The 25,321-nt window shown below is 43.1% G+C and overlaps 1 protein-coding gene across 1 annotated transcript; it reads right to left on the bottom strand.

The window, feature by feature from the left end:
* Positions 1–215: 215 nt before the first annotated feature.
* Positions 216–23,698, bottom strand: LOC135203538 (zinc finger protein 260-like; the record flags this gene model as incomplete). Its single annotated transcript, XM_064233270.1, is given in 4 exon segments — positions 216–1,059; positions 9,868–9,917; positions 18,988–19,185; positions 22,546–23,698. Coding segments are annotated over 4 exon segments (1,755 nt in total). The 3' UTR covers positions 216–549.
* Between the last annotated feature and the right edge of the window lie 1,623 nt (positions 23,699–25,321).

Genomic DNA, 25,321 nt, shown 5'->3' with positions numbered 1-25,321 from the left:
GTCTCTCAAACTTCGATCACTGCAGTTTCAAAGTTGACACTGGCTGGCTTGGAAATATGCTGCTAATTTTTATGATAAACACTCACCATGCATTATACGACTGCTATGTCCCTCTACTCAAATTACAGCTGTTTATCTGAGGCCAAAATACACAATTAACATAAGAATATTTTACTTGACTGACAGCTATACAACCTCAAGGGGTTAAAAATAACATGCATATTTTGCATCATATATTCTTAAGTGTTAGATTAACAATTTACTGTTACAGATGACAGTATGTTTTCATCACAGATTAGGAATTCTGTACAATAAGAGAAATTATACAAAAATTTTGTCATTCCAGAGTAACCTAACTTGAAGGTATAAAAAAATAGTTCAAGGCATACTAGAGTAAGATTCTTAAAAGAAAATTTACCTTTTACATATATGTAAAACCATAGTACTGAAAATATGGATCTTCAAATTAATTTGCAAGGGCAAGAAAACAGTAAATACTGCAGTTTCAGAAAATTTAATATAAATGTGAAGGCTCCTTTGGTAAGTGTCTTAATCATTAATAAACTGACCTATTGTAGTATTGATGCACTTTATTAAAGCCATCTGTTTGTCTACAGGCTGAAGTCTTAATATATTTTTAACATATATGCTGTAAGTCTCTGCCAAGTCACAGTCATCACTGTCTTCACCATCTTTACTAGAGGGTTCTGTAATAGTTACATTTTTGCTGCTTACAGAACCTGTCTCCTTAAAGTCTCCTACTTTAGGGGTCTCTTTGAAATGGACTTTGAGGGACCCTCTTGTTCGTGGTGGACTGACTCTGGCAATTTTGTAAGGACTCTGTCGTCTGATTTTAGGCTTCTGATCGACATCGGATGTAGTTACTGTGCTTGGTGATTCAAACGAATCCATTAGAGAAACAGATTTCTTTGAATTAGTCTGAGATTTTAGCGGTGAAGAGTTAAGATTCTGAGCTTTGACCTCAAACCCCTCCACTCCTGCGACCAGCTCCAAAATTGTAGTATCGGGCTCCTCATCTCCACTGAACGGCTCTTGTTTCTAGAAGAAAAAATAAAAGGAAAAAAAATAAAACATGTTGGATTTAGGGAAATTCAAGTAAAAGCTTCTTCAGAAATATGGAATGTATGCAGACAAATCATTAACCCTCTTGTGATCTGATGGTGCGTAACACGCCAATAAATTTTTTCAGTTAGTGCACAGATGACGCGCTGGGCACGTCATATGTAAGTTATTTTCGGGAAAAATTAATTTAAAAAATGCATCAATCATAGAAAACGTAGTTGGCGTCATTGATTCGACAGATGATGAATCTCGAAGAAAACACAAAACCGACGCGGCTAGCTTACTTAGCTACGATACAAAACGTCAACATAAGTAGGTTGGAAAATCTGAAAATTGCACTCCGTATTAGCATTACAGCTCATTAACAAACACCTTTTTAGCAAAATTATTACTTCCACGTGAAATATCAAACATTTCTACACAATTTAGGTATAAAACAAACTCCCCAAACCTAATTATTATATTTTTCATGATTATTTCAAAAAAATATCTACGATTTTTCTTTAAAACTGCATGTTCATCACATAGTTTTTATCATTTCTAAGCCTCGTAAATATGTTCTGCTTGCTTTAGGAAATAATTCAATCATTTGCCAACATATAACACTAACCAGAAGCGTATATCAGTTATAGTTGGGATGTAGCAAATTTTACCAAAAAACTTTTTTATGCGTGTGTTCTTTTCGGCCCAGAGGAAAAGTCGTGTACCTTACACCCTTATATTTTCTGCCTGTGCGCAAGAGGGTTAAATGTACTGCCCAGTATTTTTTGTTCAATTCCTTACATAGAATTTACACCCGCTGGAAAAGAGAATACGCCAACTCTTTTGTTAATACGAAATATCTAATGGTTTATGTTTACACTAAAGCAATTCTAACATTCTCACATAAACAAGGATTTCATAAATACTGCACAGTCACTAATAAAGTGAAAGTAATGGATTTTTAAAGAAAATTACTCCGTCATCTCTTGTGCAAACTTGAACAACCACCATGATCTTGTAAAGGATTACTTGAAGGCTCAAATATTGCATTTAGGAAATAAAGACTGAAGTGATCTGGACACATGCTGATGAGGGATGAGGAACAACTGGCAAGAAAAGTAGTAGCTATGGAAATAGGAGGAACCGCTGTAGAAAGGTCCACAAAATCATTAAAGAGGAGATTGTTAATGACCCAGACCTGAGCAGAGTTCAGGAAGAAAGAGCACAAGATGGAGGGCAATAGGTAGAACTCATTTAAATTCTAACTCCACAAAAGGAAATAGTGATATAAAAATATTTATGATAATGATGATGTACCATGTAATCTTTTCCCTTCAGCACAGATCTTATATAAGTAATAGCTTTAGCACACTTGAGATTCTTAGCATTGTGTGTATAATAAACACAAACAGAGGGGAGATGTTTGTTTTTAAAAGATGTAGAAAAAAAATCCAGTAAGATTCAATTACAAGACTGGACACTCACTGTGCTTCAAGATTAGCAAAAAAAAAAAAAAAAAAAAAAAAAAAAAAAAAAAAAAAAAAAAAAAAAAAAAAAAAAAAAAAAAAAAAAAAAAAAAAAAAAAAAAAAAAAAAAAAAAAAAAAGCTGTAAATATATATAAATACTGTTAAAGGCACTGTATTTGTCAATAATCTATACATAAAATTGTTAAACTGTATTTTCATATAAATCTAGAAGAATTGTATAAATTAAAAAAAAAGAATCATTCCATATAAATTGGTTGATGACTATCTTCAACTAGTGTTTATTGTCTTGTCAACTTCAGTTTTAGCTGTTAAAACTTGTATACTTTGAATAATGGAGGGGAGTTATACCTTCAAAAGCTAAATATACAATTTCATTTACTATGTGGTCTTCGCTTACACTGTATGAAGGTTATAAGAAACAAACTGCTATAAAAATGATATTGTTATTGTACAATAAACTTTCATACATACTTACCTGGCAGATATATACTTAGCTATAGACTCCGTTGTCCCCGACAGAAATTCAAATTTCGCGGCACACACTACAGGTAGGTCAGGTGATCTACCGGCCTGCCGCTGGGTGGCAGGAATAGGAACCATTACCGTTCTTGAACCAGATTTTCTCTTCCACCTGTCTCCTGAGGGGAGGCTGGGTGGGCCATTTAAATCGTATATATCTGCCAGGTAAGTATGTATGAAACTTTATTGTACAATAACAATATCATTTTCATACATTCAACTTCCCTGTCAGATATATACTTAGCTGATTGGCACCTTTGGTGGAGGGCAAGAGACAGCTAATAACTGATTAGACAGGTAAACAACATACGTGTAGGTAATAAAAGTTAATTAACAATACCCTGGTTCCTACCTGTTTTGGCGGAAGATTTCATAGCTACTGCTTAGAAGTCTGCTTCGCCTCAAAAGCTTCAGCGAGGGTGTGACCTATGGCTGAGAACTCTTGAGAGGACTGTCACTGGGGTCCTATCCACTTACAAGACAATATACCTATGCCTAATGGCATACAAAGGAGTACAACACTGATCCTGATCACCCGATCCTAACCGTGGATTAGTATTTACGATTGAAAGGAGTTATCCCCAAACACCTTTCAAACAACCTTAAAAACTCAACACCAAACTATTTTGAAATCAAACTATACAAAATATAAGGATAAAAAAAAATTTAAGGATCAGTCTTATCTCCTTTACCCAGCACTGTATCCGCTGATACATACGGACCCAGAGAGAAGCATTTCTCGTATGTTACTCTTACATCTTTTAAATAATGTGAGGCAAACACCGAGTTGCACCTCCAATACGTGGCTGCTAGGATGTTTTTCATCGACATGTTCTTATTGAACGATAACAATGTAGCAACTGCACGTACCTCGTGCGCTTTAACCCTTGATGTCGTAAATGAATCACTGTTACACCTCATGTGAGCTTCAGTTATTACATTTCTGACAAAAAAGGCTAATGCATTCTTAGACATTGGTCTTTTCGGGTCCTTAACCGCACACCAGAGGCTCTGATTGCAACCTTGCAACTGTTTCTTCTTTTGCAAGTAAAACTTCAATGCTCTAACAGGGCATAATGCTCTTTCAATTTCATTTCCCACCAACTGAGAAAGCCCTTTTACTTCGAAGCTTCTGGGCCAAGGTCTTGAGGGATTTTCGTTTTTCGCTAAAAACAAAGGTCTGAAAGATAATACTGCCGAGTCTCCCTTAAAGCCCACTCTCGAGTCTAGAGCTTGCAATTCACTTACTCTTTTTGCAGTAGCGAGAGCTATCAGAAAAATACATTTTCTTGTGATGTCTCTGAAAGACGCTTTATCAGGAGGCTCGAATCTCTCTGATATAAGATATCTGAGAACCACATCTAGGTTCCAACTAGGGGTGAGTGAAGTTCTTGATTTAGTTGTCTCAAATGATCGAATTAAATCATGAAGATCTTTGTCATTCTCTATGTTCAGGCCCCTGTTCCTGAACACAGCAGACAACATGCTCTTATAACCTTTAATAGTTGACACTGCTAACTGAGATTCCTCCCGTAAATATAGAAGGAAATCAGCAATTTCGGTCACAGAGGTATCGGAGGAGGACAGCTTCTTCGCCTTGCACCATCTACGGAAAACTTCCCACTTCGATTGGTATATCCGCATGGTTGAGGACCTTCTTGTTCTCGCAATTGCTTTTGCAGCTTTGCGAGAAAAGCCTCTCACTCTGACCAGTCTTTTGATAGTCGAAAGGCAGTCAGGGCGAGAGCGTGGATGTTTTGGTGGTACCTCTTGAAGTGGGGTTGTTTGAGCAGATCTGTCCTTTCGGGAAGAGATCTGGGGAAGTCCACCGTCCATTCCTGTACCTCTGTGAACCATTCTCTTGCAGGCCAATAGGGAGCGATCAACGTCATCCTCATCCTTCCGAGGACACGAACTTCCTTATTACCTCCCCCAGTATCTTGAATGGGGGAAAAGCATATGCATCTATGCCCGTCCAGTTCATGAGCATGGCATCGACTGACAGGGCTCTGGGATCCTCCCCCAACGAGCAGAAGTTCTCCATCCTTCTGGAGAGGAACGTTGCAAACAGGTCTACTTGAGGCTTCCCCCAAAGAGACCATAGTTGCTGGCAGACTTGTGAATGAAGGGTCCATTCTGTTGGAAGGACCTGGTTCTTTCTGCTCAATCTGTCTGCCCTTATATTTCTCCCTCCTTGAACGAATCTCGTCAGGAGCACTATCTTTTGTTCCTCCGTCCAGACCAATAGATCCCTTGCCAGCTCGTAAAGGGAGGAAGAGTGTGTCCCCCCCTGTTTTCTTATATATGCCAGAGCCGTGGTGTTGTCCGAGTTGACCTGGACCACCACGCCTCTGACTTCGTTCTCGAAATGTCTCAGGGCCAAATGAATGGCTATGAGCTCTTTTGCATTTATATGCCAGGTCTTCTGTTCTTCCGTCCAGATGCCTGACACTTCCATTCGTCCTAGTGTTGCTCCCCATCCCGTTTCCGAGGCGTCGGAGAACAACACTAGGTGAGGGTTCTGCAGAGACAAGGACACTCCCGCGTTCTTTCTTAGAGGTTCTAACCACCATCGTAAGTGGTTCTTGATGCTTTCCTCAATGGGAAAGGTATCAGTCAGCTCTCCTGTCTTTCTGTTCCAACTTCTCCTTAGATGGAACTGCAAGGGTCTCATGTGAAGCCTCCCCAGAGAAACGAACTGTTCTAGCGACGAAAGGGTGCCCAGAAGACTGAGCCATTCCCTCGCTGAACTTCGTTCTTTCTCCAGGAAGGCCGAGATCTTTTCCAACCCTCTCGTAATCCTTTCTTGGGATGGATATGCTCGAAAACCCCGAGAATCCATCCGAATCCCCAGATAGACAATGTTCTGGCTGGGGATCGTTTGAGACTTCCCGAGGTTCACGAGCAATCCGAGAGATCTGACTAGCTCCAGAGTTATCTCTAAGTCCTCCAAACACTGTTGTTTTGACTGTGCTCTTATGAGCCAGTCGTCCAAGTAAAGCGATATTCTCACCCCCTTCAGATGTAGCCATCTTGCTACGTTCCTCATCAACGCCGTAAACACCTGAGGAGCCGTCGAGAGGCCGAAGCACAAAGCCCTGAATTGATAAATCCTTCCCTGCACCATGAATCAAAGATATTTCCTCGATGAATGATGCAGGGGGACGTGAAAGTAAGCGTCCTGAAGGTCGAGGGAGACCATCCAATCTCCTGGACGCAGAGCAGCAAGGACCGAGTTGGAAGTCTCCATGGAGAACTTTGTCTTCTCCACGAAGCGGTTCAATGCACTCACGTCCAGGACCGGCCTCCTCCCTCCCGAGGCTTTTGGCACTAAAAAGAGGCGATTGTAAAAGCCCCGGGAGTGCGGATCCTGTACTTTCTCGATGGCCTCCTTCTCCAACATTTGCTGTACTAACCCGAGCAGGGCATCACTTTTTACAGGATCTTTGTACCTCACTGACAGCTCCCTCGGTGTCGTCGTCAATGGAGGTCTGTTCTTGAAGGGGATGAGGTATCCTTTCTTGAGAACTTCTAGGGACCAAGAATCTGCTTTTCTTGAGGCCCATGCTTCTGAAAATTTCAGAAGCCTGGCCCCTACTGATGCTTGGAGGACTGGAACCTCATTTTGGATTCTTCCTCGGGACTCTAATGGAAGATCTTCCTCTTTTTTCCCCTCCTCTCTTCCTTGGGGCTCGGCTTGAAGAGCTGCCTCGAAAGGGCTGTTGGGCAGTCCTTGGCTCCCTCTTCGTGACAGGAACGGCTGGTCTTGGCTTCTTTGCCGATTGCACCAGCAAATCTTGTGTTGCCTTCTCAGTAAGAGTGTGGGAAATATCCCTCACTAACTGAGAAGGAAACAACTGCTTAGACAGAGGGGCATATAAAAGAGAAGTCCTCTGCACTGGAGAGACTGCCTTAGTTAAGAATGAACTATAGACAGACCTCTTCTTTAGTATTCCTGCCCCGAAAAGGGATGCCACTTCAGCCGATCCATCCTGCACCGCCTTGTCCATACAGGCGAGCACACTATGCAAGACTTCTGGTTCCAAAAACTGAGGGTCTTGCATCTTCTTGGCCAAAGCCCCAAGGGACCAGTCTAGGAAGTTAAAAACTTCCAAGACATGGAATATTCCCTTGAGGAGATGGTCCATTTCAGACACTTTCCAGTTCGTTTTGGCCGATGGAAGAGCGTGTCTTCTTGCCGAGTCCACCAAGGTTGAGAAGTCCGCTTCAGCAGAGGAGGGAAGAGTAAGTCCCATCGATTCTCCCGTGTTGTACCAAATCCCTCTCCTCCCCGATAGTCTGGAAGGGGGACAGGTAAACACAGTCTTCCCCGCCTCCTCCTTGGTTTTAAGCCAATTTCCGAAAGACTGCAAAGCCCTCTTCATTGAGATGGTCGGTTGCATCTTCAAAAAGGAGGAAGACTTTGCAGTTTTCGTACTAAAAAATAAAGACCGAGGAGAAGGAGGGGCAGCAGGGCTCAGAGACTCTCTGAATTCTTTTAATAAGAGGTACTGTCAAGGTCTTATAGTCTGAAAGACCTGCCCCCTTATTTTCTTCCGAGTCCGAGACATCTTCTAAATCACGATGAGTTATATTTGGAGATGAGTGCGCAACTGGAGGAGGACTCCTCTCTCGGGAAGGTGAAGGGCTCGTAGCAACACCGACTGCAACCTGACAAGGGCTACGGCCGCCTGTGCGACATCTTGAGTCCCTGCCAGGTGAAGGCCGATGTTGCCCTTTGCCTTTGATTACACTAAGACCCTCCTGACAAGGGCGACGGCCGCCTGTGCGACAACTCCCGTCCCTATCAGGAGAAGGCCTTGAATGTCTCTCCATCTTCGCAGAATCAGGCCCATCCTGACAGGGGCTACCGCCGCCTGTGCGACATCTAGAGACCCTGTCAGTTGAAAACTGATCCTGAGAAAATTCCCAAAGAGGAGCCTCTAAGTCCGCCTCAAACTCCGATAAAGCTTCTGATTCATAGCACCTGAAGCCTGGCTCCTATAGTTTGGTTAAGTCCTTGCGCCTGATTGACACTTGATGGATATTAGGCGCTTCAGGAGTGAGGCGCCTGAAATGAGATTCAGGCGCCCAGCGCTTGGCAGGAGGCTCAGGCTCTTTACGCCTGGCTTCAGGCGCCTTGCGCCTCGTTTCAGGCGCTTCAGGCACCTCAGGCGCTTTGCGTCTTCTTCCAGGTGCCCCAGGCGCTTTGCGTCTCGTTTCAGGCGCCTCAGGCGCTTTGCGTCTGATTTCAGAAGTTTCAGGCGCTTTGCGCCTCGATCCAGGCGCCTCAGGCGCTTTTCGTCTAGTAGGAGTTTCAGGCTCTTCTCGCCATTCATGAAAATCCTCTCGCCTTGTAGGCGCTTTGCGCCTGACAGGAGCCTGGCGCCAGACTCCTGGCAGGTGCCTCGTCCGAGCTCTCAGATTGTTCCATCGGACGGGATCTTTTTATTGGAAGGAATTTATCCTTTCTTCTAGGAGGATCCTTCTTCAGAACTCCTACTAATGAAGATATTTGTTTCTGCATTTGTTCCAAAATCTTTGTAGCTGCATTTTCTTTTTCTAATTCCGATGAAGGGGAAGGAGCTTCTGCTGAAAATACCTCCTTCCTCTTCTTTTCCGGAGGATATTCTTCCGGAAATTCTTCCGGGCTAGAGTCGAAAACTGGAGACCTCCAAGATCTCTTCGAAGGTCTCGATAGTCTGTCAGAACTCCATCCTTTCTTTGAAGACGAATCAGAAGAAGAAAAGCACTGTTTTAGGACGTCTTTCCAACGACTATCCTTGGCAGTCTGGGACGCAACTACAGAATCTGCCGAGGGGACGCCTGACTGGTGGGGATTCTCTGAAACCTCCCTGCGGCTTTCGACATTCCTTCTCCTCTGGGCTTGGGAGCTTGGAAGAGGTCTAGACCTGGGAGCGAGACAGCCGATCAGACGCACCCTCCACTTCACTGGGAACACTTTCACTATGCTTACCTTCCAATTCCTTTAATTTACGCTCCATCTCCAAAAGTGAAGCTTTCAGACTTGCAATTTCCGATGTTGAACTTGCAGAGTCGGATAATTGAGAAGGTAAAGCTGTATGGGAGGAAACATTTGGATTAGAGATAGGCAAGCGACCACTAACTGGCTCGTTAGAGACCGACCTACTCACACTCTTGGAAGAGGCTTTTCTAGCCCTATCCCTTTCCAACTTTCTCAAATAAGAATCAAGTATCTTCCATTCCTCCTCATTTAAATCCTTGCATTCTTCGCATGTATTCAATTGTGAGCATACATTCCCTCTACAATTCTTACAAGTAGTGTGAGGATCTACCGAAGCTTTCGGTAGTCTCACATAACAACTTTCATTCACACACACACTGAACGAAAACGAAATATCAGACATTCTGAGAAAAATCCAAATCCAAAATAAAAAAAACAGTCCACAAAAGCGTATGCCAAGCCAGAGATCCAATACATCACCAAATAGCAGTCCAAAAGATCAACGGCGATGAAATTTGAAAGTCAAAGTCAGGAGGAACTAGCAAACGATGTTACCAGCCCCGGCGACAGAGAAAATCTGGTTCAAGGACGGTAATGGTTCCTATTCCTGCCATCCAGCGGCAGGCCGATAGATCACCTGACCTACCTGTAGTGTGTGCCGCGAAATTTGAATTTCTGTCGGGGACGACGGAGTCTATAGCTAAGTATATATCTGACAGGGAAGTTGAATGTATGAAACTATAGCTCTCAGAACATCCAATGCATTCAGTCCTTTTCCAACATGGCAGTACATAATAGTATATACTTACAACTGCTACGGAACACATTTCTGGGCTTCCACTTTCTTCTGGCATAATACCTGGAAAACCAAAATGGAGGATTCTTTACCATATAAAAATAAAATTTTTTGACACTTTGCAATTTTTATAGGTCTACAAACATGATATTGTTAAACTACAATAAAGTTTTGTACATACTTACCTGGCAGATATATACTTAGCTATAGTCTCCGACGTTCCGACAGAATTTCAAATCTCGCGGCACATGCGACAGGTAGGTCAGGTGGTCTACCTTACCCGCCGCTGGGTGGCGGGCGTATGAACCAATCTATCTCTCCAGCCAGATTTTTTTCTTTCACCTGTCTCCTGAGGGGAGGCTGGGTGGGCCATTAGACGTATATATCTGCCAGGTAAGTATGTACAAAACTTTATTGTAGTTTAACAATATCATTTTTGTACATGAACTTCCCTGCCAGATATATACTTAGCTGATTGGCACCCTTGGTGGAGGGTAAGAGACAGCTAAAGTAATAAGGAGAGATAAGAAACAACTGATGTTGTAGGATATAAATAACCTTGGTTCTTACCTGTTCAGGCAGAAGACTTCATTGATACTGTCTCTGAGTCTGCGTTGCCTGGAGAGCTACAGCTAGGACGTGACCTGATGCTGAAAGACTCTCGGATCTACCACTGGGATATATGATCCCTTTGTGTGGCAGAATCCAAGTCGGATCCTGTTAAAGGGAGTTCGTCCCTATCTTAACAGGTCCTAACCACTACTACTGCAAGGAGCCACACTCATCAGACCACCTAACCAAACTACTAAAGATTAGTATTACGACCTAAAGAGATGCCTTCATGCATCCTTTTTAAGGCAAACCAACAACAACAAATACAAGGGGGAAAAATTTATACTACTAAACAGGATGAGTTCCAGCTCCCTGCCCCAGCACTGAATCCGCAGATACGTACGGGCCCAAGGCGAAGCATTTTTCGTAAGTGATTCTCACATCACGTAAGTAGTGGTTCGCGAACACTGACTGACATCTCCAGAATGTTGTCTCCATCAGATTTCGCACGGACATATTCTTGTTGAAAGCAAGAGAAGTTGCTATGGCTCTTACTTCGTGTGCTTTCACTTTAAGAAGCCTAAGATGTTCTTATCTGCAGGATCCGTGTGCTTCTTTGATGAGGCTTCTCAAGAAGAAGGACAATGCGTTCTTCGACAATGGACGAGTAGGCTCTTTTACTGAACACACAGGACCTCTCGGTTGGCTTTCAGTTGCTCTTTTCTTCTAAGGTAGTATTTCACCATTCTCACTGGGCAAAGAGTTCTCTCGGTTCTTCTCCTACCAAAGAAGATAACCCACGAATCTCGAAGTTCTTGGGCCATGGACTTGATGGGTTCTCATTCTTTGCAAGAAAACCAGGAAGGAAAGAGCAAATGAGAGAGTCCTCCTTAAAACCCACATTACCATCAATCGCCTGAAGCTCACTCACTCTTCTGGCGGAAGCTAGAGCCATCAAAAACAGAGTCTTCCTGGTAAGGTCTCTGAATGAGGCTGAATTAGGGGGTTCAAACCTAGAGGACCCAAGGAATTGAAGGACTACATCCAAATTCCAGCTAGGTGTCTTAGGAGACTGCATTTTCGTTGTATCAAAAAGACCTAATAAGGTCCTGTAGGTCCTTATCTTCCGATAAGTTGAGGCCCCTGTGCTGAAGACATTCGCCAACATACTACGATAGCCTTTAATCGTCGAAACGACTAAGCCACATTCTTGTCTTAAGAATAAAAAGAAGTCTGCAATTTGATTCACAGAGGTACTGGAGAGGAAACGTTATTCCTCTTGCACCATCTTCTGAAGACATCCCACTTCGACTGGTACACTCGTAAGGTGGAAGGAACCAACCCTCGCTCTAGCGATTGCCTTAGCAGCTGCTGACGAAAAGCCTTTCGCTCTGACCAGTTTCTGGACAGTCTGAAGCCAGTCAGACTGAGAGCGGGGAGGTTTTGTGGTACCTGTCGAAGTGGGGCTGTCTGAGTAGATCGCTCCTTAGAGGAAGCGATCTTTGGAAAATCCACTAGCCATTCCAGCACCCCTCTGTGAACCAATCTTGTGCTGGCCAAAAGGGAGCTATCAAAGTCATCCTCGCGGAATCTGACTCTGCGAACTTTTTTAAGTCAACCCCAGAATCTTGAAGGGGGAAACGCGTATACATCGAGTCCTTTCCAATCGAGTAGGAGAGCGTCTATCCCTATTGCTCCTGGATCCGAGATGGGCGAGCAATACAGATCCAGTCTTTTGTTCTTTTGAAGTTGCAAACAGGTCTAAGAGAGGCCTGCCCCACAACTTCCAAAGGCTCTGGCAAACATCTTGGTGCAGAGTCCACTCTGTGGGAAGGACCTGATCTTTCCTGCTGAGGAGATCTGCCCTTACATTCCTTTCTCCCTGTACGAATCTGGTGAGAAGTTTTATCCCCCTTTTTCTTCTGTCCACAGAAGAAGATCTCTTGCTGTTTCGTACAGAGAGAAGGAATGCGTCCCCCCACCCCCCCTGTTTCCTGATGTATGCCAGAGCCGTGGTGTTGTCCGAGTTTATTTGCACAACTGCTTCTGTCACATCTGACTCGAACTCCTTCAGAGCAAGCCACACGGCTATTAGTTCTTTCCTGTTGATGTGCCAGGAAGACTGGTCCCCCACCCAGGTTCCTGACACCTCCTTGGTTCCCAGAGTCGCCCCCCAACCTGTTTCCGACGCATCGGAGAACAACACCAGGCTGGGGTTCTGGGATTGAAGAGGCAGTCCCTGCGAGAACTTGTTGGGATCCGCCCCCCACCATGCTAACTCCTTCTTGATTTGAAGAGAAATTGACAGGGAGAACTTCAAATCCTGAGAAGGACGACTCCAATTCCGATGAAGAAAGAATTGGAAGCGGTCTCAGGTGCAACCTTCCTAGGGAAACAAATTGCTCCAGTGAGGAGAGCGTACCCAGCAGACTCATCCACTCCCTCACTGTGCATACTTCTTTCCCTAAGAAGGTTGTTACTTTTTCGAGTCCCCGGGCTATCCTCTCCTGTGACGGAAAAGCCCGAAAACTCAGAGAGTTTCATATGGATCCCCAGATAAACGTACTCTTGAGCGGGAATCAGACTTGACTTCTGCTGATTGACCAGAAGTCCTAAGGAATAAGTCAAATCCAGGGTTTTTCTTCAAGTCCTTCAGACAACGATCTCTGGAATTGGCCCTTATAAGCCAATCGTCGAGATAGAGCGAAATCCTCACCCCTTCTAGGTGAAGCCATTGTGCCACATTCCTCATGATGGCCGTAAAGACTTGGGGGGCCGTGGAGAGGCCAAAACACAGGGCCCTGAATTGGAAGATTCTTCCCCCATCATGAATCTTAGAAACTTCCTCGAGGAAGGATGGATTGGTATGTGGAAGTAAGCGTCCTGTAAGTCCAAGGACACCATCCAGTCCCCTGGACGGAGTGCTGCTAACACCGAGGCAGTGGTCTCCATCGTGAACTTCTTCTTTCGACGAAGAAGTTCAGGGCGCTTACATCCAAACACCGGTCTCCATCCCCCTGAGGATTTCGGAACTAGGAACAGGCGGTTGTAAAAGCCTGCCGAAAGATGATCTGCCACTAGTTCGATCGCCTCCTTTTCCAGCATCTGATCTAAACCGCTAGTTCGGAGGGCTTGATTCATGATGGGCGTCCCTGTATCTCTGGCCGGTCAACTCCCTCGGGGTATTCGGTCAAGGGATGGCCTCGAAGAGAACGGGATGAGATAGCCCTTCTCAAAATTGACAGGGTCCAGGCATCTGCGTCTTTCTGGGCCCAGACTTCTGCAAACTGTAAAAGCCTGGCGCCTACAGTTGTCTGAAGGACTTGAGTCTTACTTGGGAGGTTTGATTGACTTCGTAAAAGTCCTCCCTCTTCTATTTGGTTTCCGACCTCTGAACGAAGAGGATCTAGAGGTAGAAGCCCCTCGAAAGGGTTCCTGAGAGGTCGGCTTAGCTTTCTTCGTCTTAGTCTGGAAGGTAGGGCGCGGCTTCCTTGCAGACTGCGCTAGAAGGTCCTGCGTAGCTTTGGCAGAGAGAGCCTTCGAAATGTCTTGAACCAGGTGTTTAGGAAACAGCTGCGTAGAGAGAGGGGCAAAAAGCAAAGACGATCTCTGAGCATGTGAGACAGACTTTGTTAAAAATGAGCAAAATACTGATCTTTTCTTCAAGACCCCTGCTCCAAACAGTGAAGCTATTTCGCTGGCCCCATCCCTCACGATTTATCCATACAGGATAAGACACAATTCAAATCCTCCGGAGAAAACGTGTCCGGTCCTTGAGTTTTCTTTTTAGCTAGGACCGGAGGGACCAATCGAGAAAGTTGAAAACTTCCAAGACTCTAAAAATGCCTTTTAGAATGTGATCTATTTCATTCATTGCCCAAGTAGTTTTGGCCGAATTCAAAGCTGATCTTCTAGTGGCGTCTACTAGTGCCGAAAAATCTGCGTCAGCTGAAGACGGAAGGCCCAGTCCCAAGGGTTCTCCTGTCTCATACCAAAATCCTGTCCGTCCTGAAAGCTTCGACGGAGGGAAGGCAAACATAGTTTTCCCCGCTTCTTCTTTAGTACGCATCCATGAACCGAAACTCTTGAGCGCTTTCTTCATAGAAAGAGTCGGTTTCATTCTCACACACAAAGATCCTTTCGTTGCTTTCGCTGTGGAGAACAACGAGTGTGGAGAAGGAGGAGCAGTAGGGCTCAAAGACTCTCCGAACTCCTGAAGGAGAAGCTCTGTGAGCTTCTTGTACGAAAGAAACTGTTGCCGATGTATTAGTTTCTTCCTCAGAGGCTTCCTGGTCTTCTTGAAGAGGAGAACGGGATGAGGATCCTTATGAGAATCCTTAGATGATTTCCTAGCTGGGGTACAGTGCGATGAAGGAGACAAAAGTCTTGAATGAGGAGAAGATTCCAAAGTAGAGAGGCGTACAGGAGAACGACGAGTTGTAAAAGAAGGACGCTTATCCGAAAATTCTTGTCTAAACTCGCATTCCTTCCTAAATGCAGACAAACTCTTAACAGCAAAAGAGGAAGGACTCCTTTCCTAGAAAGACCACGTCTATCCCTAGGGAAACTACGAGAGGGAGAGCGCCTACTAAAATCCTGGCGCCGATCGTGGAGAGCGGCTACTAGGCGCCGAGCGCCTATCTGTCACAGGGCGCTTAGGGGAATCCTGGCGCCTACCAAGCGGCGAAACGTTGCTAAAAATAGGGCGCCTTTCAGGAGCAGGGCGCTTGAGAGGCTCTTGATGCCTACGAAGCGGAGAGAGGCTGCTATGCTACCGAGCGCTTAAAACGGAACAGGGGCGTTCGGCGAGATCTTGGTCCTTACCAAGGGGTGGAGAAACGTCTGTAAGGCCTCCGAGCGCCTAACAGAAGCAGGGCGCTTGAGGCCGTTCTTGAATTCTAGCAAGAGGAGACCGATCAGGAGTAGGGAGTCTCGAGAACGAAGAGCGCTACTAGGAGAACGAAGCAAACAAGGATCAAAGGCGTCTTTCTCCAGGAGAACAGCTACTAAAAGAAGACGCTTACCAGGAGCAGGGCTCCTACTAGACTCTTGATGTCTTACAGGGAGGAGCGAACTCCATTAGCGATGAGCGCCTACCAGTCACGTTATCCGACGCCGACGACAGTAGTCGGAAGGAGAAGTGCGCCTACTTTCAGAAGGGCATTCCCTAGGTTCTCTGAGAAGGCGAGGAGAAGAAAGATGAGACGGAGACGACGAAATAAGTCTTCTATGACCTGAGCGACTCTCTCTTCTTGCACGAACTCTAGAAGAAGGAGAAAGAAGGGGCTGAGCGTCTACCCGAGGCAGGAATCCGATCTGGGGAAATATCTTCATAGTCCAAGGAGCGCCTATCCGTCGAATGGCGTCTCGACACCTCCGAGCGGGAGTGGTGTTCCTCTCGTGAAATGTTACGATGTGTAGAAGTATCCTCAAAAGAAGGAGATCGTCGATTACAAGGAGAGCGCTCTTCCGACGAAAACGCGCCTCGATCTCTTGATAGGGAGAGACAAATCCTTCCTTCTACGCGATCTCGATGCCAAGGAGTCCGCCAAGGCTGTGATCTGAGCTTGTAGGCCCGCTAGCACTCGAGAAGGGAGAGTCCCCAGGATCTTCTTCCGAAGCAAGCTCAGCGCGAGGAGCGGGAGAAGGAGGGCGATCACTGGATCTCCTAGGCTTCTTTGCTTGCAAGGAAGCTACATCAGAAAAGTCTTCTGGGCTGGACGCTAACGTACTTGAAGGGAGCCTCCGCAGCCCTCTTCAACGGGCGTGACGCCTCCTTAGAGCTCCAACCACGCTTCGGCGAAGGAGAAGAGGATGACGAAAAACACTGACGAAGAATATTCTTCTTCTTACGATCCAAGGCAGCCTGGGAGCGAACTTCAGGATCTGCCGAGGGGACGCCTGACCGGTGGGGGCTCTCCCTAGCCCTCCTGCGGCTTTCGACTTTCCTCCTCCCCACTGGAACTGGGAGTCTGGAAGAGTCTAGGCCTGGAGGCACTAAGGAGGCCTGTCAGACGCACCCTCCACATCACTGGGATACACTGCACTTATCATCACTGACACTCTTACCTTGATCAGTACGAAGATTCTTGTCTTCCTTAGAACACAAGGAAGCTTTTGAGGCCGCCGCCTCCGAAGACGAATCTACGGCTTCGGTGCGGGGAGCAGGAGCTGAGACCTGGGAGGAAGGTTCTAAAACTACATTAATGTTAGTTTCATTCTCACTCATTCTCGACCTGCTCGAACACCTTGAAGAAGCTTTACGTACCCTATCCCTTTCAAGTTTCCTAATATAAGAAGAAAGAGCCTTATATTCATCTTCGTTCAAAACCTCACACTCTTGACACGGGTTACTAAACGAACATTCATTCCCCCTACTTTTAACACAGAAAGTGTGAGGGTCAACCGCAGCTTTCGGTAACCTCACCTTACATCCATCGGTCAAACATACTCTAAACAAAACCGGAGTTTTGGAAACAGAATCAAAATCAGACATTCTACAGGAAAATCCAGCGCAAAGTCAATAACGGTCCACAATCAGCGTATGCCAAGCCAAAATAGAGCGAATACGTCACCAAAATGTCCAAATCAATCTCCAGGCAAGCGAGAAATGAAGAATATATCGGAATGAAACGACAACAGTTGTTATCGCTTCAGCGACAGAAAAAAATCTGGCTGGAGAGATAGATTGGTTCATACGCCCGCCACCCAGCGGCGGGTAAGGTAGACCACCTGACCTACCTGTCGCGTGTGCCGCGAGATTTGAAATTCTGTCGGAACGTCGGAGACTATAGCTAAGTATATATCTGGCAGGGAAGTTCATGTACAAAACACAGCTTTTCAATATAGTATGAGTATCCCTCAGCACTAAGGAATACTATAGTATGTACTCCTATCCAAAAGGAATGCTGTAGTACTTACTCCTATCCAAAAGGAATGCTGTAGTACGTATTCCTATCCAAAAGGAATACTATAGTATGTACTCATATCCAAAAGGAATACTGTAGTACGTACTCCTATCCAAAAGGAATGCTGTAGTACGTACTCATATCCAAAAGGAATACTGTAGTATGTACTCATAACCAAAAGGAATACTGTAGTACGTACTCATATCCAAAAAGAATACTGTAGTACATACTCATATCCAAAGGAATACTGTAGTATGTACTCATATCCAAAGGAATACTGTAGTATGTACTCATATCCTAAAGGAATACTGTAGTGCGTACTCATATCCAAAGGAATACTGTAGTGCGTACTTATATCCAAAGGAATACTGTAGTATGTACTCATATCCAAAAGGAATACTGTAGTATATACTCATATCCAAAAGGAATACTGTAGTACGTACCCATATCCAAAGGAATACTGTAGTGCGTACTCATATCCAAAGGAATACTGTAGTACGTACTCATATCCAAAGGAATACTGTAGTACGTACTCATATCCAAAGGAATACTGCAGTACGTACTCATATCCAAAGGAATACTGTAGTACGTACTCATATCCAAAGGAATACTGTAGTATGTATTCATATCCAAAGAAATACTGTAGTACATACTCATATCCAAAGGCATACTGCAGTACGTACTGCTAACCAAAGGAATACTGTAGTGCGTACTCATATCCAAAGGAATATTGTAGTATGTACTCATATCCAAAGGAATACTGTAGTATGTACTCATAACCAAAGGAATATTGTAGTAGGTACTCATATCCAAAGGAATACTGCAGTACGTACTCCTATCCAAAGGAATACTGTAGTACGTACTCATATCCAAAGGAAAACTGTAGTATGTGCTCATATCCAAAGGAATACTGTAGTACATACTCATATCCAAAGGAATACTGTAGTACGTACTCCTATCCAAAGGAATACTGTAGTATGTACTCATATCCTAAAGGAATACTGTAGTGCGTACTCATATCCAAAGGAATACTGTAGTGCGTACTCCTATCCAAAGGAATACTGTAGTACGTACTCATATCCAAAAGGCAATTATTTGTATTTCTCAAAAACAAATGACTGATTCATCAACAGCTACAAGCTGTTGCAATAAAGGTGATATACGTATATAAATGTGTACTAATCAGACTGGGACATGTTCTGATAAATTTGTCTATGACTGGTAGTATAGTTGGTCCCTCTCTTTAGGTTTGGCCCTTTTGTTTGCCCACAAATGCACTGAATAGTCAGGCATATTTTCCAAAAATACCATGCATTTTTATCCTCCCAATAACCTTCAGCCTACCGAGTTTAAAAAAAAAATCAATTAACCGACGGTAATGTAGTGTTGTACTATGCTGCCTGGCCCTCAAAAAGATGTGTCAGTTTGATACATGAATTGCTTTAATCTAAAAACTGCACATACTAACAAATCAAGAACAGCTACATTTAGAAACATGTAAAACATATCACCATATCTAATTAAACTATAAAAAGGAGAAAGAAGTTACAAAGTCAGAAATATACAGTTCAGAGCTATGCATAAATACATTGAAAAATACATTAAAAGCATACATAATAATTTTCTTACTATACCTGGAAGTCAATAGTTTGGTATCTGTCAATAATACTCACGCATTTTGAGTTTTTGTGGAGAAGGCGTATCAGTTCCATCCACATGACCTTCTCCAATGTCACTAAACTCTGCAAGGTTTCCATCTTCATCTTCAGTATCTCCATCACCAGGTTTACTCTGATTGCTTTTCTGAGAAGTTTTTGAAGACAAATGAAGATTTTCTGCATTCCTTAGACATTCTTCAAGTCGACAGAGCTCTGAATGAAATAAGAGTAGAATCTGGTTATGATACGATTAGAAAACCAAAGTTGTTAGTAATTTATCATTCAGCTGAAAAATTATGACACTACAGTTTTCCAAACAACATATCTTACACCTTACTACATACTGAATTAAAGATGGAGTTTATAATAAGTTAAAATGCCATAAACTGTTGTGGATGCTAGATTTTTCTTAATAAGACTACTGAATTAACATTCATAACTCTTGTAGGGCTGACCTAAAGGGCTTGCTTTGACTTATTCACACACAAACATTGTGAACATACATCCACGTATATAAACATAGCCATATGTATACCAATAACTTTATCATCTGTGAACAATTTATTTACAATGTTGTTTTACCTGCAGAGACAATAGACAAAATGAAAAATAACAAACATGATCCTATCTGATGGGAGTCAGTAAAAGGCTTCCATACCTTTCTTCCCCAAAGCAAAAGTAAATCCTTCCACGTTGGAAGAAAATACCGACACTTACAAGTGCTGTTGTGGAGCAAGAAAGCAAGGAAAAGAGGAGCATCTATGCTATCTACTATGATAAGATTGATGGTGTTGTCGGCTGTACTTGCATGTAATATAATTTGCACTAAACCACTGTCTTTGGAAATGTGTTATGTACTAAACCTTTGTACAGATTTACAACTGACTACCTTCGCGGCTACTTCAAGGATATGCGGTACTCACATCGCCATTATCGCAAAAAATAAATAATTTCACTGTACAATTTTAACAAATGCTGACAAGGGAAGAATTAACAAAATAATTCAACATGATGCAATGTCAACCCCTTCAGCAAATGAGCTAGCTTGGAAGTTCAGCACTAACTGTTGTGGCAATACTGGAAGAAGTAGACACAACATTCAATTAAGTGAATTTGTACACACATCTGGAAAAACATTCCAAGTACTAAGAACTATTACATGTATGCTTACAAACTAATAACTTGAAATAACTAAATACAGTAATACCCCGAACTTACGCGAGGTTAGGTTCCAGACCCCCTCGCACAAGGGGAAGTTTCACGTTAGTTTGGCACAGTCTCTGAAATTGCGAATACGTAAATACTTACTTCTAGAGTTTGAACACTAAAGATGACCCTAATCATGCTCCCTAAGTATTAGGCTAACTTTTAAATGAAATTAAAGTTACTGTAATTTGATTTAATAGTTAGTTTATGATAATTAGTTAGGCTCCAATGAAAAGTTCGCACCATTGTGAATTCGCGCAAATCGAATCGCATAAGTTCGGGGTATTACTGTACAACACTTTTCCTAACTACAGGCAGTTCCAGTTATTGGTGGACTCAGTTGATGGCGATCTGGTACAAGCGCCATAAAATTGGCGATCTATGGTGCCATAACAGGCCGAGTTTCGGTTATCGGCACCTACCTAACAGAGGTGCCATTAACCGGTTATCAGTGCCATAAGTGCCTTAAATCATTGAGTTTCAGTTACTGGCAGTTTTTACTCATCAGCACCCACCAAGACCAGAACCCAGCCAGTAACCGGAGACTGCTTGTAAATACAAATATATTTAACAAAACAATATGTTCTTTTCATACGATACCCATTTCCACTTATGTAAATGAGGAAAATATGGAAGAATACACTACAACTTTCAATAACTGCTGCTAGGTTTAGATGACACATGTAAACCAACAATAGTGCTGCATATACATGAGAAGTCATGTGCATAAGGAGCACCAAGGAAGGAGTAAACAGAATTAGTCAGGGTGCTCTGAATTGACTTAGTGGGGCATGGCAGTACCTACGGGATGAATAAATCACCCCACCACCATGCTCAATTCTTTCATTGCACCACGCAAGCCCCCCCACTACAGCAAAGTTCCTGGTCACAAGAGGGGTCCTTACTAACAAGAATGATGTCTGTCACCCATGGCTTTGGAGCACTTATTGGCCATTCTACAGCCAAAAAAATCAAGGAGGGTTAAGAGGAGGAGGCTGGGGGATATAAATCTGCACTTCCTTAGGAGTCTAGGAGTACAAACAGGTCTGGCAGCTACAGCAACAATGGGAACAGAAGCATGAGAGTCTGTTGCCAAAACAAGAACACTGCAGAAGCAGCAGTAAGAATGAACAACAAAAGGGGTCAACTGCCAAAACAGTGACAACTGCACAATCATGAAAAGTAGGATTTTAGCCTTTGCTAAATGCTCCAAGGGAACAACAATGGCCAGATCCCTGGACAGACCAAGGGATGACCAAAGACCCTTCAGTAAACTCCTGAGTTCATTGACACCTCAGAGATATAGGGATGAAAGGTACAGATGAATGGTTGGTGTCTGTACATGAGAAATCCATGGGCCTCTCAAACAAAGGGCTCCCCCCTGCTCACAAGACTTGTCAGCTTGGGAGAATGTCAAACAACTAAACCAGAAGCAGATGGAGGAGTGAATGCAGAAGTCACATTAAGAGGGTCATCAGAGTGAAGTATCTAAACTGTATGTTATTGTCTAATATTAGTATATTCCATGTATATGGCCTTCAGCTGAAAATAAAAATTATTATTATTATTATTATTTTACTGTGCAAAGGTCACAAGCAGCACACAGATATTCTTCATATATAGTGGTAGACGTCGCCCGGCCCCCACGAATAGTTAGAATCAGCAAATTGTTGGAACCCCTATAATACACCTGGTCCCCACTAGAAGAAAAAGTACAATGATCAAAAGTCATGGGCAACATAAAGTGGCCACATACATGTATAACCATGACATCCATGTTATTCTGCTGCACTTATGTTTTTAATTTTAAAATAGTCAGCCATTAAACACACAAGACAATCCAAAACAACTCCAGATAAATAAGGTGGAGGTAAGTAAATCCTAGTTTGAAATATATATGTAGTTCAGTTTAAACAATGAAAGCAGTCAAAGTTCTACAACAGCTGAGCTCTCTCCACTGAGCCAGTAGTTAAAAAAACTTGAAGGTTTGCTGAGGGGTCAGTGGGTAGGTATTTCTCTCCCACTCACCTAATTGCTACCACTGAACCACCTTGTCAAAAAGCTTAACAACCAACAAAGCAGTCACCTAATATACCCGATAAAAGACAATGGTTTGTATTCTTGTTGGAATAAATAGTAACCATATATCCAATTTTCCATTTCTTAATCAATACTAGAACACTTTATAAAACATGCACGTAACGTTACAACTACAGTATGTAAATATTTCATTTTTCCTAACTGGCAGTTAAATATTCACAGAGCAGTACTTAACTTTTTTCAAGCTAGAAATGTTATTTAAAACTCCTTTCCTTAAACCCAAAAGTATTAAATGGTAATTATTTTAGAGATTATATCTAAACTCACCTGTATGGCCATTCATGTGAAGCTTAAAATCTTCTAATTTACTGAACTTGACCCCACACGTAAAACATTCACTTTCTTTCAATTTGATGGGTCGAGTCACATGCCTTCGCTTCTCTCCTTTGCTTTTCAGCTCCTGCCCACACAAATAACATGAATCCACATCATGTGTTTGGATGTGATCATTGAAAACTGATACGTGATCAAATTCCTCTTTGCAAATTGCACACTCATATCTCCCCTTCATCTTTGACAAATCTTTTGCTTTGCTTCCGTGCTTCCTGCCCCGTTTCAGGGGAATACTTCTGACCTGTGGTTTTCCAGATTTTCCGTGGACTCTTGCCAAGTGATTCTTGATATCTCTCAGGAGCTTAAAGTTCTCCGCACATTCTGAACATTTATAAGGCTTTTCGCCAGTATGCTGTCTCATATGCAGAGTAACTGTTGAACTTCTGTTAAACTCCTTCCCACAGATGCTGCACTTGAATGGTTTCTCCCCTGTATGTATTCTCATATGCATCTTCAAAGAGTACTTCTGTGTAAAAGCTTTGCTACATAAATGACATTTGTGAGGCTTCATACCAGTATGAATGATGAAATGAGATTCCAGCTCACCTTTACGCTTAAAGCTCCTGCCACAGAGTCCACAAGAAAAAGGCCTCTCTTCAGAATGGACTGCCATGTGACTCCTTAGGTTAATCTTGTCGTGGAATAGCTTCCCACACAACGCACAAGCTTCATACTCATCCCCTTTAGCATGCTTCAGGTCAGTGTGTTTGTTCAGGTGTGCCTCATCAATAAATCTTACTCCACAGATTTTACATTCAAAAGGTCTCTCAGCAGTATGATTGTCCATATGAATTCTGAATATATCTTCACAAACAAAGGCCTCCATACAAATGTGGCAATGGTATATTACTTCTGTTATTGCCTCTTGCAATGGTTCGTGTAACTGTACGTTATCAACAGCCTCCATATTTGTAATATCGTGCTCTAACATAACAAAACAGTGAAAATTCTGTTCCTACACCCATTCAACTCAACAGACTAACTACAAAAATGCCAATTGCAGCCTTAATGCCATTTGAAGAGGGAGATAATGTTGAACTTTATAGAGTAAGTGCTCAGCTAAGAGAAGTCTTGCCCCATGTTAAAACTTCAGACGATACCTGAAAATAAATATAAAGTATCACATATAAAAGATACTGAAGTGAGGTAAACATGATATTGTTAAGATACAATGAAGTTTTATACATACTTACCTGGCAGATATATACTTAGCTATAGACTCCGTTGTCCCGACAGAATTCAAAACTCGCGGCACACGCCACAGGTAGGTCAGGTGATCTACCATTCCCGCCGCTGGGTGGCGGAATCCAGACCATTCCCGTTTTTTGAGCCAGATTTTCTCTTCCACCTGTCTCCTGAGGGGAGGCTGGGTGGGCCCTTAATCGTATATATCTGCCAGGTAAGTATGTATAAAAACTTCATTGTATCTTAAACAATATCATTTTTATAAATGCAACTTACCCGGCAGATATTTTAATACTTACTGATTGACACCCTTGGTGGAGGGTAAGAGACAAGCTATATACATACAAAAATAAAAAAATTTTAAAAATAAAACGGGAAACAACAAATTGTTGTAGGATATCAATCCTTGGTTCTTACCTGTTTGGGCAGAAGACTTCATGATTACTGTCATTTAGTCTGCATGCCTCAAGAGCTTCAGCGAGTTAAACAACCTATGACCGAACAGCCCTTCTGGATCATGTCATGGGGGCTAGCCGCTTACGTGACAGAACCCCTGCATGGATCGTTACCAAATGGGGCTTACCCACTTACATGGCAGAGCCTGACCTGTATCTTATCAAATGGGGGCTAGACCCTCTTACATGACAGAGCTTTAGGCTTTACATAATGCACAACGAGGAGGACCAAAAGTTAATCCCGACCACCTGACCTTCCTAACCATGTTAAATCTAGGAACTGAAAGGGTTATTCCTATACCCTCTTCCAGTCAACCATAAAAACCAAACACCATAATGTTAAAATTAACATAAACTAAACTAATTAGGATTAACCTCAGCTCCTCCTCCCAGCACTAAATCCGCGGAAACATACGCTCCCCAGTGGAAAAGCACTTCTCATAACTTAACTCTCACATCCCTTAGATAATGAGGCCACGGTTTTGATGGGTTTTCGTTCTTGGCTAAGAAGAAAGGTTTAAAAGAGCCAAATTGCAGCCTCCTTCTTAAAACCCACTCTGCCTTCTAACGCTTGAAGCTCACTCACCCTTTTTGCCGTGGCTAAGGCGAACAGGAATAGAGACTTCCTTGTCAAATCTCTAAAAGAAGAATTATTGGCAGGTACGAATTTTTCAGACATAAGATAATGAAGCACTATATCCAAGTTCCAACTGGGATTCTTATTATTCTGACTTTTTGAGGTCTCGAAAGACCTAATAAGATCATGTAGGTCCTTATTGTCCGACACATCCAGACCCCTATGCCTAAAAACCGAGGCCAGCATACTTCTATACCCTTGATCGTAGATACAGCTAGGCCACACTTTCTTCTAAGGTAAAGAAGAAAAATTTTGCAATGTCGGTTATGAGGTTACTGGAAGAGGATACCTCATGCGTCCTGCACCATCTTCTAAACACCTCCACTTCGACTGGTACGCCCGTAACGTGGATGGTCTCCTGGCTCTTGCGATTGCTTTTGAAGCTCTCGAGAAAAACCCCCTCGCCCTAACGAGTCCTTCGATAGTCTGAAGG

The sequence above is a fragment of the Macrobrachium nipponense genome, chromosome 36 (genome assembly GCF_015104395.2).
Source record: "Macrobrachium nipponense isolate FS-2020 chromosome 36, ASM1510439v2, whole genome shotgun sequence".
Taxonomy (NCBI): Eukaryota; Metazoa; Arthropoda; class Malacostraca; order Decapoda; family Palaemonidae; genus Macrobrachium; species Macrobrachium nipponense.
This window is presented reverse-complemented; position numbering and strand designations above follow the sequence as displayed.